We start from the raw sequence: 16,394 nt of genomic DNA, 5'->3' as shown, positions 1-16,394 counted from the left end.
ACCGCACCAACTTCTGCTTACTGCCCACCAGCTGTGTCCTGCCACCTGCCACGATGGGTAAACTGAGGCAGGGAGGGTTCCAGACTCCAGGTCCTTCTGACACACCCCACCTCCTCCCACAGCCCAGCCATGGTCCTGGCTTCATCCATCTGTCCCTGCCCCTCGGGGTCTCTGGGCAGAGGGGGCGAGGAGGGGCAGAAGCGCACCCCCTGGGTGGGTGCCGCGCACGGTTATAGGGCCCAGTGGCTCGGCAACTGGTGGGGGCAGCACCATAGCCAGACCGAGACTGGTCACCAGTGCGCATGGAGCCCGTGCAGAGTGGGCGTGAGGGGAGGGGCCATGGAGATGCGGTGCGGCCCCGCCCCCAGCACTGCACCCAGCCTGTGTGTGGGCGGTTCTGTGAATGGGTCCGCGGTTGAGTGGCCCCCAGGGACCCGGCCTGGGCCTGGCCCACCTGGCAACGGCTGCCCGTGCTGAGTCATCCCCGGCCCAGGCCTCCCAGGACCCGATAGATAATATGAGGAGGGGCTTTATCTGCCCGGGGTGGCGTCCCCTGGGGACAAAGGGGTTGAGCTGTGATGGAGGACACGCTAGGTGGGTAGGAATGTAAGTTCTTCTTTAGCACCTGCTGTATACCAAGCCCACCCACTGTTACCTGTTCTGCCCTGGGGGCTGTCATCTGGGTGGGAATGAAGAAGGGAAAGAAACCATCCCCCAAATAAGTGCAGAGTCACATGACCTGTGACAGATGCTGGGGGTGGAGGGGCAGGGAGAGTTACTCAGGGTGTTGCCTTGGCTTGGGAGTCAGAGCAGGAGCCAAAGAGGGTTTTAAGGGTGGAAGACGGGGACCCAGGTGGGGGCACCAGCAATGCAGAGGCCCCACACAGGACCAGGATAGGGACAGTGAGGGGCCAGCACTGGGGAGGCGCCAGGTGCTGGCATACAGGGCGTCAGCCCCACCCACCCAGCCTGGCAGGTAGGAGGTCTGGCTTCTCCTGACAGAGGCAGGGAGCCAAGGGCAGCCTTGGAGCAGGGCAGACATAGTCTGATCTTGATGTAGAGATTGAAAGCTCCCGGGACCCTCCACTCTGGGAAGCTGCAGGGAAGTGTCATCTTGGTTGTTCTGAGGGGGGACGTTGAAGGGTTAAAAGCCAGCTGTGGGGCCTTCTCTGCTCTTTCACTGCAGTTTCACTTTGTTTACTGGCGGTATGATGAATCAGTTTTTGCCCAAACCCCAAAGGATATAGAAATAGGTAAGATTTGTAATAATAGCCAAAAAAGGGAAATGAGCCAAATGCCCATCAGTGGTGAATGGATGAACGCATGTGTCCCTCCACACACCTGGAATATTACTTAGCCACGAAAAGGAGAGAAGCTCTGACACTCACTATCACGTGGACAGATCCTGAGAACACAATGCTCAGTGAGAAGCAAACACAGAAGGACACACAGGGTGTGATTCCGCTCATGGGAAATGTCCGGAACTGGCAGACCCACAGACACAAGGAGTGGGCTCCTGGTTGTCAGGGGCTGGGGGGGGGGGGGCGGTTCTGATGAGGACAGGGTTTTTTAGGGGGGGAATGGAAGGTTCTGGAATGAACAGAGGTGGTGGTTGTCAAACACTGTCTGTGCACAGAAGGCCCTTGAATCATTCACTGTAAAACAGCTAATTCTATGGTACGTGACTTTCACCTCCATAAATATTTTCTTTAACAATCCTGGATAAAGTAGGCGAGATTAAGGCGGCGCCCAGCCCTGCCTGTCGCCTGGCTCCTCCTCCATCCCTCATCCCTTCCCTAACCCTCTCTGAGTCCTGTGCTCCCCATGGGGGTGGGGGGACCAGGGGGGTGGGGTGGGGATTCTGTTCCTCCCCCCACCCCACCCCCACCCCATTGCGGCATGGGGAAGCATCCTTCTCTGGTTCCCAGGAGCTTTGGTTGGACACAAGTGTGGAAACAGGCCTTTTTACACCCGCCCCCAGCTGTGGGCTTTCCAAGCTGCATCAGTGTCTGCTGGGGACAGAGTTGTCCTGCTCAGGGCCTGGGGGGTCTCCGTGATCCCGAATCCTTCCAGTTCCTCCTGATTTGAGTCCCTGACTCTGCTGTCCAAGGACACAGCCTCACTCCCAGAGTCCCCCTGCCGCCCAGTGGCCTCTTCCATCCAAGACAGGGCCCCTCGGACTTTGGAGCTGCCTGGGTGGCAGGAGGGGGCCGAGCAGACACTGTTGAGGGGGCAAAGGTCCTCTCAGGGGCCCCGGGCGGGCGGTCTCTTTATAGCTAGGGCCCCCTCAGCCTTGGGCTGGACGCAGCCCTCGCCCTCAGCTCCGTGGGGACTGGGGACGTGGTGTCTGGGAGGGGTCTCCAGAGTGTGGGCGGTCCTGGGGGCCCCCTCCCCCCTGCAGGCCCCCCTCTGGATTGATTGGCCTGTCCTCCTCTTCCAGGCTGGCAGGTGGTGCGTGGTGCCCTGGCTCCTGAGGTATCTGCTGTCTCCACAGGGCAGCTTCCAGTGAGGGACCCTCCCACCCCAATCCCTACTCCCACCCCAATCCCTACTCCCACCCCCAGCTGCAGCCAGGGCTTCTTGGAGGCCTGGTCAGCAGCCGGGTGGTGGTGGTGGAAATGCTCATCATTCGCCACAAACAAGAATTTCCTGTTTGCCCCCCGAGCAGTTGGGGGAGGGGGAGGTTATCTCACTTTTTCCTCCGCAGCCCCTCCCCCCGCCACTACCTGAGCCTGGAGCCCCGAGCCTGCCTGGCTTTATCTGCTTCTTCCTGGACACTGGCCCCTCCACCCTCCATGGGGCAGGGGGTGGGGGATGGGGTCGGGTGGGGTGGGGTAGGGTGGGAGGGATCCCTCCAAAGATCCCCGCTCCGTACCCCCTCCAGCCTTCTCCTACACTTGTGCTGGACCCAGAGCAAGGCAGGACCCAGAGCAAGGCAGGACCCAGAGCAAGGCCCTCATGCTCATCATCCCCCCTCCCCAGGGTGGTCAAGTGTCCACTGAGAAAGCCATATGGGGCACCAGGCTGGCTTGTGTCTTTGCCTGAAAGGCAACTGAGGCTGAGGCTGGGGTCAGGATGAGAAGGGCCCAGGAAACTGCTCTCCAGGGGAGGGAGCACAGGTGGAAAGGCCCTGAGGTGGGCTCTGTGCCTTTTGCTCGAAACCATGATGTGGTCCAAAGGGGCTAAGCAGAGGGAGGTAAGGGCCAGCAGTGACCACAGGGGAAGTATAGTCCTCACTGGGGTGATGGGGAGATGGGAGACTGCAGGGCAGGGGAGGTGGGGACTGGGCTCTTCCTGGTCTGTGCCTCAGTTTCCCTTCTGTGAAGTGGGTGGTGCTGGGTAGGGGGAAGATGGACCATGGGCAGCCAAGCCTTGGTAACTAGCCGACAGACGTGTTCCACCAATGGGTGGGGGCCTCGCCACAGCCCAGAGAGGTGGAGGGGCCACGTGGCCATGTCCCAGTGACCCCGCCTGGCAGGTAGAAAATGGAAAGGGAGGTGTGGACTTGGGAGCATTTTTGGGGACCCCCAGCCCAGGCCCACACATCCACACCCACATCCTCAGGCTCCTGTGCCCCCTTCACAGATGGGGCTGGGGGAGAGCAGAATCTGAACCCAGCGGGGCAGATCCTAGGAACCCCCAAGACGCTTGTCTGCCCAGTCCTGGACTGTAGGTGCCCCAGAACATGGGTCGTGCCCAGACATGTCTAGGATTTGGGAAAGAATGGGGGGATCCTGTCCCCAAGTTGTGGTGAGAAATGAAAGTCTACTTTAATTAGCACTTTTGAGCAGCTGCTGTGTGCCCAGTCCTCGACACTGGGAAAACCCCTGACACTCTCCCAGCGAGGACAGTGTGAGTCCATGTAGCTCAGTTGTGCAGGGGACAGGGTGGGGTGGGGTGGGGTACACAAGAGAGTTGCCCACCTGGTCCCAGTGAGAGCACAGCCGCAGATGGCCCTCCGGGGTGACCTCAGCACAGAGACCTGGGTGACAGGAAAGCCTGGGGGGCAGAGAGCTCAGCCAGGGCCAGGCCAACATTCCAGGCCAGAGGAGCTGCCAGGTCAAAGGCCGGAGGTGGGACCACGGCCCCTGGCGGGCTTGAGAAGCTGCAGGAAGGCCGGTGAGAGGTCAGTGGGGAGGGCCCTGGCAGGTCCTCCAGGACCACGTGGCCGCAGGGAGGTGGGGTGCCCTCAGCCGGAGGAGGCCCCGTGATCACAGCACCTGTGGCCCCAGCGCTCAGCTTTGGGGAGGGAAGAGCCAGGCAGTTTATCTCCCGCCTCAGCCCCAGAGGGGTTTCCTGAGGTTTTGCCCAACCTCCAGCCTGGGTTTGCAGCTCTAGGCATGACAGCACCTCCTGGGCCCTCCGGAAAGGGGCAGGGTTTCAGCCAGAGGACCCAGGTGGGCCGGAGGCCTAGGCGTGGCCAGGGAGGTGTCCTGGCCCAGCTATATGGCTTGAAAGCCTTGTGAGACCAGGTAGCTGGGCCCAGCAGCTCATGGTGGCAGGGGAGGGGGCAGACAGCGTCCACAGCTCCCCCTTGGCTGGGGCTTGGTGGGCTGCCCTGGCCAGCTGACCAGGGCAGGACACACCCCACGGGGGTGCGGAACTTGGGTCAAAAGCCACATAAAGCTGGGAGGCCTTTACTGCCTGTCTTTGTTGTCTGCTGCCCACAGCAACGGCCATTAAAGCTGCCTCCTCTGCCTGCTGCCTGGGGACATGTCCACCCCCTTTATGGCCTCGCATAATGCCCTGGCCCCATGGGGGTGTGGCCGTGCCACCACCTCCGCTCACTGTCTGGCCTGGGGGTTAGTGAGTGGACCCCTTCTAGGCTGGGCCGCCTGTGCAGGCAACTAGTCTCTGCCCTGAAACTCTGTCCACCTGGAATACGGGCGTCCTGATGGTGCTGGGAGTGCTGGATAAAGCTGTTTTACTTATCAACCACTGTCCCTGAAAGATGGGGAAACTGAGGCAGGAGGGGTGCTCTGATCTCTTGTGGGGGCTAGGCCCAGAAAGGAAGAGGTTCATGCAGGGTGGGCCCCCCTCCACTGGGGTTGGGATCTTACAGGAGGAAGTGTTGCCCCTCGTCAAGACAGGCTTGAGGTTGGGTGAACCCTACGTGAGCTTCCCAGAGCAGGTATGACAACTGACTGGACGGGATGACTGACCACACACTGGATGGCTTAGATCTATAGAGATTTTCTCCATTCTGGAGGACTAGTGGCCAGGGTCAGGCCATGGCAGGGCCATGCTCCCTCCAGAGGCGAGTCCTCCTACCTCTTCCAGCTCCTGGGTCTCTGGGTGTCCCTTGGCCTGTGTCTGCATCAGCCCAGTTTCTGCCTCATCTCCCCATGTATCTGCCTGTCTTCCTCTCATAAGGACCCCAGTCATCCTACTGTGAAAAACCCATCGTGATTAATGACATCGGCAGAGACCCCGTGTCTGCACAAGGTCCAGTCTTGAGGTTCTGGGTGGATGGAAATTTGAGGATGAACCCCCACAGGTCTCTTTGGTCTTCTCTGCCCAGCCTGGCCCATGTTGCGGCTGAGCAATCAGGGTTCACTTAACGAGCATCTGTCAAGCAACTGCTGTGTGCTCTGCCCCGTTTTAGACATTAGAAACAAAACAGACAGACTCCTTGGGCAGACGGGAGACCAGACCAGGGTGTGAATCACGGGCTCTGAGGAAGGGGTGAGGGGCCCACACAGTGCTGGGGGCTGTGTGGGCCAGAGTCGGGGGTGGGGCGGGGACAGCGGAGGGGCCCGGATGGGTGCACGCCTCTGGCCACCATAAATCAGTGCAGGAATGCAGCTGGCCGGCCTGGCTGGGCAGGGTGGAGACAAAGGCCGAGCCTCGACCACCCAGGGCTGGACTCCTAGCTCTCCCAGCCTGTTCCCTGCAGTCCCCACATTGTCTCCACTGCACAGACTGGGAAACTGAGGCCCAGAGAGGGGCCAGATGGCTAAGGGTAGCCTCCCTGAGGACCCTGCCTTCCCAGGCACAGGGATGTCTCATCCCACGGGAGCTGGGCCTTAGCATGTTCTTTGGCCTTGATGACGGATTATCCCAGCTGGAGCTAATTGGTGGTTTCAAGGCTCCCCGCCACAGTCCTGCTTGCCCTGTGTCCTTGCAGACACGGGGGCACATTCCCTGGAGCTTAATTTGAAGCCTGCTATTTGCACTGGCCCTCCTCGGCAACCCTCCTTCCCCTCGCCAAGCTTTGCTCTCTAATTGCCTCTACCGGCTTCCCCTGCCCACCAGCACCTGGGAGCTGACAGCTGAGGCTAGGACACCCTGCTCTGCAAATACTGCAGACCTCCGTAACTGGTGGACCCAGGCAAGGGATATGCAAGACAGAGCTCCTGAGAGTCCTGACTCTGTCCCAGGCCTGCCTCTGTGCCCTGCAGGAGCATACACACATGGCTTGGTGGACAGTGCCAGACATCCACCACCCTCATGGTGGCAATGGTCTGGGTGAGACAAATTGTGTCCCCCAAAATTATATGTTCAAGACTCAGCTTGAGCACATACCTGTGATCAGAGCATGACGTGGGAGTCAGGTATCTGCAGGTGTGAGCAGTTAAGGATGGAGATGAGGTGGCCCTCAGCCAGTGAGTGGGTGCCCCATGGGAAGAGGGGACTTTGGACAAATCCCCAGGGAGAAGCCACGGCAAGGCAGAGGCAGAGACCAGGGTGGTGCAGCTACAGGCCTGGTGCACTTGGGCCCCTGCAAGCTGGGAGAGACGGGAATAATCCCCCTTAGAGCCATACCTTGACTCCAGATGGCTGGTCTCCAGAACCAGGCAGGAATAAATCAATCTCCGTGGTTTAAGCTGAGCGTGTGGTCAGCTGCTGCTACGCACCCCAGGACAGTGTCTCATTGTCCTTGTCTGATGACAGGGGCAGGCTCTCGCTGCCTGCTCAGCAGGACCTCGGCAGATGTTCAGACGCTGGGGGACAGCGCTGAGACCCCCTGCTGCCTTTCCTACTGGCAGTTCCCTCGACTAACTTTCCAAGTGATGTGGACATGCTGCCAGTTCCAGCACCCGCTAACCCATCCTCTCCCTGCCTTCACAGCTCTATGAACTGGATGCAGACCCCAAGAGGAAGGAGTTCCTGGACGACTTGTTCAGTTTCATGCAGAAGCGAGGTGAGGTCTGCCCGCCAGGAGGATGGGCCTTGCTGGCAACAGCCTGGGGCAGATGTGTCAGAAAGTGAGCTCCCCATGTCTGGAGGCATCCAAGAGATGCCTGAGGAGGAGACACAGCCCTGCCATGGTGGCAAGCGTCTGAGAGAAGAGGCACCGTCCTGCCATGGGTGTCTGACAGAGGAGGCCCAGCCCTGCAGATCTGGTGGGGGAGGCACAGCTGTGAGAGTCTAACGGGTATGTCCTTGGGTGGGGGGAGTCTCAGGACCCCAACCCAGAAGTAACAGTGCAGGCTTCCTCCCTTGCTGCTCCCAGGATCCTGCATAGCGGGCCTGCCTCTTTGTGGGGAACAGGGTTGGATTCCCAGGGTGGCAGGTGCTGGGTGGTAGGCAGAAGCTCCTGGTGGACTGGAGACCAGCCTTCCTGCTGCTGTAATTGGTGGGAGGCTTGGGTCCTGACCTCTCCCTGCTCCCACCTGGGGCCTCAGTTCCTCAGTCTGTGAGATAGGCCACCTGCACCCCCTGCTGTGTGGCAGTCAGTGCCCACATGTGCTTAGTGCCAGGGCCACGGTTATTATGCAAAGATAGGGTACCAGGCCCGAGCCACCTCTGCCTCCCACCCCCACCCCCAAGGGTCTGGCAGATGCCAGACACATCCTTGCGAACAGGAGATGACCAGGGACAGAGACCAGGCCAAGTGGGGCATTCACGGAGAGCCAGGCCCACCCCTCAACCCCCAGCTCAGAGCTCCAGCCAGGCACAGATCCTAGGAGTACCCACTGCAGCGTGGGCTCATTTCCCTGATACCCCCATGCCCCCACTGTTCAGGGAAGGAAACTGAGGCCTGAGAAGCAGGAAGGGGTGGGGCTGGTGTGGGCTGCAGGGGCCAGCCAGGCAGCTTCTTTGTCCAGGGCCCCTGCCTGCCTCTCCCTACTAGCAGCTTCTGTAAACACAGGCCCAGGCCGGAAGGGAAGGAGATGAAAGGGGAGGGGGCTGCGGCCTCCGTGTTAACCCCTCCTGTGCCAGGGGTGGAGGAGTCCAGCCCAGCCCAGTTATCTTCCAGCCCAGCTGCCCGCTATGTGGTCAGAGAGCTCCTACCCCACCCTTTATCAGCCCCATCCACACCTACCCAAGCCCCTCACTGTCCCCCCAACCATGGGGCTCCAAGCCCTTAGGCCCAAAGCCCACCCACTCTGTCCAAGACTGGGTTCCTGGTGTCCTGGAGGCACGGAGGGAATATGGTGAGCTGCTCTGGAGTGGGGTGTTGGTGAGGCCAGGTTCTCTGAGTCCCCAGCTCCTGGCCACCTGGGCTTTCAGGGTCTGTGTCCAGCCCTGCCTCCTCCCTCAGGAGCCAGGTGCTCCTGAGAACAGGAAGCAACAAACTCCTATGCATCCCTCAGAACCCATCTTCAAGGCCCTGCTTTCCCCCCTTCCTATTGAACCCTCTATCTGTAATTGGGCTGGAGGGCTTTGGGGCTGAGAATCTGGATATCATGTCCGGCATCCCACAAGCCCCTTCCCTTCATTCCAAGGGGACAGTAATTCCTCCTTCCCCTGCCCCATCACAAAGTCAAAGCCTCCAACTGGATGGTTCTCCAGAATCTCCGGGGCTAGAAGTGGGGGAGGGGTCCTGCCTGCACCCCACCCTCCTGCTGTTTCCTTGACAACCTCTCCGCCCTTCCTTATCACCCCCCTGCCTGCCTCCATCAATGCCTCTCTGTGCTCACCCAGCCCCGCGTCTTCTATAAACATCCGCCTGCTGCTGAGCCAGGGCCCAGGGTCCAGGGTCCCGGGAGAAGCCCAACTCAGAGCCTAAGTTAGCATCCCAGGTGGGCCACGTGGGCGCTGGGGGTTCCTCTGGGGCGGGGTGTGCCACTGACATCTGGTATTGCTTGTCTCTCTCCTTCTTGAGCTGGAAAATGAAGTGGGGGATCTAAGGCCCATCTTACCACCCCGCCTCCAGGCTGTGTTTGTTCCTTGGGGATTTGGCGACTTAGGAAGCAGCCAAGGTTGGCAGGAGGTGGTTCTGAGATGTCCTGCTGGGGCTGGGGAGAGGAAATCAGGGTCTCAGGTCCAGGGCACTGTAGTGGGGGCGGAGGGAGCGGTGGGAGCAGAGGGAGCGGGAGCCAGATTCCATCTCTGCAGGGGAGGCAGGCCTGCCCTCAGGGCCACGATAGAGGCCCAGCAGCCTTCACTGTTGTTTATTGACACCTGCTGTATGTCAGGCTGGGCACGAGGTGGGGTTCTCCATGTGAGCAGGCCAGTGTGGGGACCACAGACAGTAAACCTGTAATTTCACTGCCCAGGGGAGAAGTATAATTGGGGGCTTCTCCACTGTTAGCCAGGAAGGTGCCAGGCAGACTGACCTGAGACCTGGGGGCTCCCTTGGCTGGGAGGCATGTTTGCAGGAGCTCATCAGGGTGGGCAGAAATGGGGAGAAGGCCTGCAGGGAGGGGCCCCTCTCCCCTGCCTGGCCCACCTCTCTGCTATCTAAACCGCAAAGTAGATTAACCAGTCCCCCTTTCCCACTGCAGAGCCCTGGGGAACCTGGAGGGAGCCGGCCTCTGGGAACACAGCCGAGTTGTTTTAGTAGCTGTTGGTTGTAGAAGGAATAACAGGCTGTGTTTCTCATGCTGGGCCCCCAGGTTGGCCCTGCAGCACCCCCTCATCCCCAGATGAACAGCATGAACCCAGATCACTGATAGAAACACTGAGAGACACAGCTGCCTTGGGGCTCTTGCAAGCTAGGGTCTGACCCGGTGACCCTGCCCCCAGGGGATGCTGGGTGTCACACTGGGTGGGGCAGGGATGCTTCCTTACCCCCTATAATGCCAGGGGTAGCCCTCCAGAGGGCCAGCTGCCTTGGGTCAGCTGTGCCAAGAGTACCCACTCTCACTGATGTACCGGGTGCCAAGTGACAGCACCCCCCTCTCCACAGGAACACCTGTGAACCGCATCCCCATCATGGCGAAGCAGGTGCTCGACCTGTTCATGTTGTACGTGCTGGTGACAGAGAAGGGCGGCCTGGTGGAGGTCATCAACAAGAAGCTGTGGCGAGAGATCACCAAGGGACTGAATCTGCCCACGTCCATCACCAGCGCTGCCTTCACGTTGCGCACCCAGTAAGTGCCCGCTCACGCCATGCAGAAAGGACCCTAGGCAGAAAGGATCACAGACCAGGGGGTCACAGAAAGTCCCAGCCTTTAGGCCCTGCTGGTTGAGTGCTCAAGAATTAGCCAGGTGGTGGTCGTGGGTATGGGATGTGCTGCAGGACAGTCATCACGACAGAGGGAACAGCATAGGTGAGGACAGGGGCTCAGAGGACCAGTGGGCATCCAGGCAGGGAGGTGGGGCTTGGATTCATGCAGACCCCCAAGGTGTCCTGGGTGCCATCCTGCCTCTTGTCCCTGCCCACAGGTACATGAAGTACCTGTACCCCTACGAGTGTGAGAAGCGTGGCCTCAGCAACCCCAATGAGCTCCAGGCAGCCATCGACAGCAATCGGAGGGAGGGCCGGCGCCAGAGCTTTGGGGGCTCCCTCTTTGCCTACTCGCCTGGCGGGGCCCACAGCATGCTGTCCTCGCCCAAGCTGCCTGTGTCCTCCCTGGGCCTGGCCGCCAGCACCAACGGCAGCTCCATCACCCCAGCCCCCAAGATCAAGAAAGGTGAGGGCTGCGCAGGGCTTGGGGCCTGATCATGACTCTGCTTTAGCCTGGCAGTGTGACCTAGGGATGGGGATGTCTCTTTCCCTTTCTGGGTGACCAGGAAGATAGGCCCCAAAGTGGGTGTGGGAGAGGGCTCCCTACCCACCAGTTGTATGCCTGTGGCAGATATTACTAGTCAACTGCTGTTCCTTCCAGCCTTGGCCCATGGCAGGCAGACATCTCTAATCAATTTGTTTCCCCTAAACCTGTGCCCTTGGTGTACATCACGAATCAATAGTTGTTACCTCCAATTTTGTGCCAAGGTGGACAAGGCAAACCATGCCCTATCCTTTGCCCGTGGCAGACATTGCTGCCACTTTTATTGTAGCATTGGTCCAGGCTGCTGCCCGTGGATATCTCTAGTCCTTGCATGTGACAGACATTGCTAGTTGATCACTGTATTCTTTTCCCTTTGAGCTTTAGAATTCTTCTGAACACATGGTCCCAGTGTGGGTCATCAAACTGACTGTAATCATCCTCGGAGCTATTGCTCAGTGCTCACTGCCCTTTTCTGAGCCTAGCTCTCGTTATGGGTAAAGTGGAGGAAATTATACCTTTGTGGAGTTGTTGGGGACCTTTGGTGTGTAAAATGCCCAGCATGCAACACCCTAGACCCCATCCATGCGAGACGTCAACAGTCGATCACCGAGCCTCTGAATCCTTCCTAACACAGAATCACCAACAGCTCATGTGGCGGCCTGGCCTCAAGCAGGCCGGTGCACCTGTCCGAGGTCCCGTTTCTCCATCTGCCACATGAACTGCGACTCCCTATGTCACAGACTTGGCCCAGGGATCCAGGGTGATCCACTCAGCACCCTGAGAATTCAGGGCTGGTTAGATCTAGGGTGAAGGAGATCTCACCAGTGTCAGCTCCCTCCAACCTCTATGGGCCTCTGTTTACCCTGCCCCAGCCTCGGGGAGTCACAGCCATACCTGTGACTATCGTTAGGCATCCATTCTCTGCAAGCCTGTGCTGCAGCTCAGGAGGACGGTGGGGGACAAAAGAGAGATCTGAACCCGATGGAGCTCATGAGGGAGCTGGGGAAAGATGATTGTAATGGGTCCGAGGGGCTCTTTGGAGCAGAGAGTAGCAGAGGTGGCTGCAGAGACTCCAGGGCAAAGGGGCTGGAAGTTGCAATGGGGTCCATCCTGGAGAGGCAGCCCCCCGCCACCAGGGAGAGACTCAGGAGGAAGAATTGGGAGAAGCGAGAGTGGGTCACAGTGGGACCAGTGAGTGGGAATGATGGGGTGTTTGTTTCAACCGCTGGAGAGGGGAATGGTCCAGAGCTGGTTCTGGGCTTGGGCTCCATGCGTTTAATTTCAGCTCAACTTCTCTTCAGCTCAGTGGCCTCAGGAAAGTTATCCTGCCTCTCTGAGCCTTGGCTTTTTCAGCAGTAAAGTGGGGAAGAGGGTGTCTAGGTAGAAATGGGGTTGTTGAGATGGTTCACATTAAGTGCTTTAGACAAGATGTGGCGAGCTCTTGTTGCAATTACTATTATATGTGTATGTAACGTGTGCTACTCCGTATAATACTACTCTCTGTATAATACTACTTAATAATGCCAAGCAGTACTGTATACTCTTACCATCACTAGTATTGTTACCATTATGGTGGTATCTGATGTCAACCTGAGAGTAGAAAGACTCTTAGCACTTGTGTTTGTTCCAAAACCTGTCCACTTCATCCCTGGAGAGGAAATGAGCACCCCATCAGGGGAGGTATTCAAGGAAGCACCTTCCTGCCTTGTGTGGGAGGCAGGGACTAAGCTACCACCATTCCTTTCTGGCCACCAACTCCTCTTCTCTCCTGTCCAGAGGAGGATGCAGCCATTCCCATCACAGTCCCCGGCCGCCTACCAGTCTCCCTGGCAGGTCACCCAGTGGTGGCGGCCCAGGCAGTAGCAGCCCAGGCGGCCGTGGCAGCACAGGCGGCTGCCCTGGAGCAGCTTCGGGAGAAACTGGAATCTGGGGAGCCTCCTGAGAAGAAGATGGCTCTGGTGGCAGAGGAGCAGCAGCGGCTGATGCAGCGGGCACTTCAGCAGAACTTCCTGGCCATGACGGCACAGCTGCCTATGAGCATCCGGATCAACAGCCAAGGTACCACCCCGGCGCTCAGACCCTCTGTGCTTCTTGCAGAAGCACAAGAGTAGGGCCTCGTAGCCAACATATGTAAAGAGTGCCTACAGATCAAAAAGAAAAAAAGGTAAACAGACCAGTACAAGGAATGGGCAGCTGGGACTCATCATGCATACTCAGTTGTATCCAACTGTGCAACTCCACGGACTATAACCTGCCAAGCTCCTCTGTCCATGGGATTCTCCATGCAAGAATACTAGAGTAGTTTGCCATTTCCTCCTCCTGGGGATCTTCCTAACCCAGGGATTGAACCCACGTCTCCTGTGGCTCCTGCATTGGCAGATGGATTCTTTGCCACTGAGTCGCCTGGGGAGCACAACTTATAAACTAGTAGGAAAAACTGTTCAACTCCATCTCTTTGGGGCTCCGCAAGTTAACTAGGGGATACCATTTTTCATCCATCAGAGTTTGATAATATCAAATGTTGGTCAGGATGTGGTGGAAATGGGCCCCCTTGGTCCTGCTGGTGGGCGTGTAAACAGGTGACAACTTGGCAGTCTCTTTTTGGGGGCGGGGGGCTGTGCCTCGGAGCATGTGGAATCTTAGTTCCCTGAACAGGGATCAAACCTGTGCCTGCTGCATTGGAAGCATGGAGTGTTAACCACTGGACTGCCAGGAAAGTCCTGGGAATCTCTTTTAAAGACAGAAGATGTACTTGCCCCAGAACTGGCTGATTCTGCTTGGTGTCTAGAGCAGAGCTGATGCAAGGGCTCAGGGAAACTCATGTGTCCAAGGATATTCACTGCAGATGTTTGCACGATGTCCCTAGTGTGTCCATCAGTAGGGGAATGAATGAACTAAGGCTGAAATACTTTGGCCATTAAAAAGAATGACATGATTTGGGCTTCCCTGTGACTCAGACAATAAAGAATCTGCAATGCAGGAGATCCAGGTTCGATCCCTGGATTAGTAAGATCTCATGGAGAAGGGAGTGGCAACCCACTCCAGTATTCTTTCCTGGAGAATCCCCATGGACACAGGAACCTGGCGGTTTACAGTCCATAGGGTCACAAAGAGTCGGACACAACTGAGTGACTAAGCACAAGCACATTGCTTAAGACTTGTAATCATGCTGTACACCTGAAAAACTTAACATTGTAAATCAACTATTCTCCAATAAAAATTATTAGAAAAGGACTTCCCCGGCAGTCCAGTGGCTAAGACTTTCCACTTCCACTGCAATGGTTGAGGAGCTAAGATCCACCTGCTTTGCAGTGAAACCAAAAACTTTTAAGAAAAAAAATTTTTTTTAATTATTAGGGGAAAACAAAAGTTGTAGTCATACAAAAAAGCAAATTCAAGACAAATACATTCCTATTCAATAAGTATTTGTTGAATACCTACTGTGTGCGCTGCTGAGAGATCGGGTCTGAAGCTCTGGAAAGCTTCACATCTCGTTGGGATGACCCACATGATACAGCTCATTGCATGGGGGCTGGTTTACGGTGACAAAGGGTGTTTTTTCTTCTTCCCGCAGCCTCCGAGAGCCGCCAGGACTCGGCTGCGAACCTGACCAGCACCAACGGCAGCAACAGTATTAGCATGTCAGTAGAGATTAATGGAATCATGTACACAGGTAGGCTGGCCTAGCGTTCATGCCCACCTTGACCATGTCTTTCCGGAATCTTGGTTGCCCGTCGGGCGTGGCTGGCTTGAGCCCAGAGCTCTTCCCTCATGAGACTAGAGTATGAGAGATAGTCTGTGTCTTATACTTAGCCAGGTGCTCAGCAAGTACTAAGTGCTCAGCATGGTCATATCACCTGTTGTGTACTTCAAAAATAATGTGGTCAGACCCATGACTCCTGTAGGCCACCAGGTGGCGATGTTGACACAGAACAGCTCTGTTGCTGTAAAGACCCCATGAGGGAAGGCTTGAGGAGGTGGTAGTGTCCTGGGGGAGAGGGACTTTGCTGGGAATTGCTCAGGAATTGCTTGCCCCTGTCATGTGATCTTTTACATTCTCCTCTACTTGTCTCTCCTCCTGTCCTTGCTCCAGGAGTGCTGTTTGCCCAGCCACCGGCCCCCACGCCACCCTCCGCTCCCAGCAAAGGTGGAGGCAGCAGCAGCCGGGGCGGAAACAGCGGGACCAACAGCAGCAGCAGCAGCAGTGCAGGCAGCCAGGCAGGGCCAGCGGGGATGTCTGCACCCCCCACATCTACCTCAAACAACTCATTGCCTTAACCGCTACACTCCCCATCCTGGGAACCTGCCAGACTGGGCAGGGGGTCCAGGTGGGCCAAGCAGGGGCTGGGATGGCGGAAGATACGGGTGGGGAGGGGAGGTATCCACAGAGAAGCCACAGCTTAACGCCAAAAAGAAAAGAAAAATATATATACATATATATATATATATAAAGAAAATTTAATAAAACAGGGGAAAACCAAGGAACACTTGAATTACTCAGGTTTCGGACATTCAGAGATGAATTGTGAGAATATCAAAGGAAATTAGAAATGAGAGAGGCAAATGTCTACTAGGGCTCTCCTGAAGCCCTGGTGGACCCACGTGGACTGGCGTCTGGTTTCAACAGGCCAATCCTGTTTACCTCATACATCCCTGCACTGTGTTTTTTCATTTTTATCTGTTTTTTTTCTTTGCTTTTTTTTTTTGTCCGTTTATCACACACTCACCACACCCAGCTCCTTGTGTTGAATGAAACCCCTGAGCCAAGATCAGTTGAATTTTTTTGTTGTTGCTTTTGGGAACTTTGTTGTTTTTTTAAAAGAAATAGTGAAATTCAAACTCTATAGGGTTTTTAAGAGGTTTTAGGGGTTTTGTTTTGTAAATATTCTATTTTATTCTTGGGGGAGGAATCAAACCTAGGAAAAGGATATATATATCTATATATTTGTGTTCATTCAGGGAAACTGGACTTGAAAAAGGAAAAAAAAAAAAAAGGCAAAAAACACACAAGTAATACCCTTTATTTTTCCCATGACTGATTTGGGTTCGGTTGTGCATTTCCTGTGGTGCAGTGGGCCCAGGACACTGGATGCCTGGGCTGGAGTCAGCAGAGCCGATGAACTCAGGTGCTCTGGGCTGGGCTGGGCTGGCTAGGGTGGGGGTGCATGGTGGGGTCCTGGGGGAAGAGGGGCAGGGATGCTGAATGCTAGATGTCACCAGACTTGTGTTTCAGGCTAGGCTCCTCTGTCAGGAGCCCCGAAGTCTTAACTCAAAAGGAGAAATTGCTGGGGTGGGGGGTACTCCCCCACCAGCCCCAGGCTCCTGTCTCAGGGATGAACACGGCCTGGGGACTGGCCTTGCCTGAGAGCACTGCTTCTGGGGATGCCATGTCTGGGGATGGGTGTGAGCCGGCCTTAGCTCAGGGTGAGGTTTCTGGGGCCATGGCACTCTGAACTCCCTCACCCCACCCTACCCCCATTCTCATCTCTTTAACTTTGTCCCTCTGTACTT

At 56.8% G+C, this 16,394-nt stretch overlaps 1 protein-coding gene across 4 annotated transcripts in view; it reads left to right on the top strand.

The window, feature by feature from the left end:
* The window catches only part of ARID3A (AT-rich interaction domain 3A), a 32,823-nt gene extending 16,946 nt beyond the window's left edge, over positions 1–15,877 (top strand). For all 4 annotated transcript variants that reach the window (XM_018050488.1, XM_018050487.1, XM_018050489.1 and 1 more), the window contains 6 exons: positions 7,072–7,144; positions 10,079–10,262; positions 10,558–10,805; positions 12,660–12,941; positions 14,458–14,556; positions 14,977–15,877. In XM_018050488.1, the coding sequence (XP_017905977.1) occupies positions 7,072–7,144; positions 10,079–10,262; positions 10,558–10,805; positions 12,660–12,941; positions 14,458–14,556; positions 14,977–15,161 (1,071 nt within the window). In that variant the 3' untranslated portion in view covers positions 15,162–15,877. The remainder of the gene's footprint in view (positions 1–7,071; positions 7,145–10,078; positions 10,263–10,557; positions 10,806–12,659; positions 12,942–14,457; positions 14,557–14,976) is intronic.

This window comes from Capra hircus, chromosome 7 (assembly GCF_001704415.2).
Source record: "Capra hircus breed San Clemente chromosome 7, ASM170441v1, whole genome shotgun sequence".
Taxonomy (NCBI): domain Eukaryota; kingdom Metazoa; phylum Chordata; class Mammalia; order Artiodactyla; family Bovidae; genus Capra; species Capra hircus.
The sequence above is the reverse complement of the archived record's forward strand: the minus strand, read 5'-3'. Positions and strand labels throughout refer to the sequence as shown.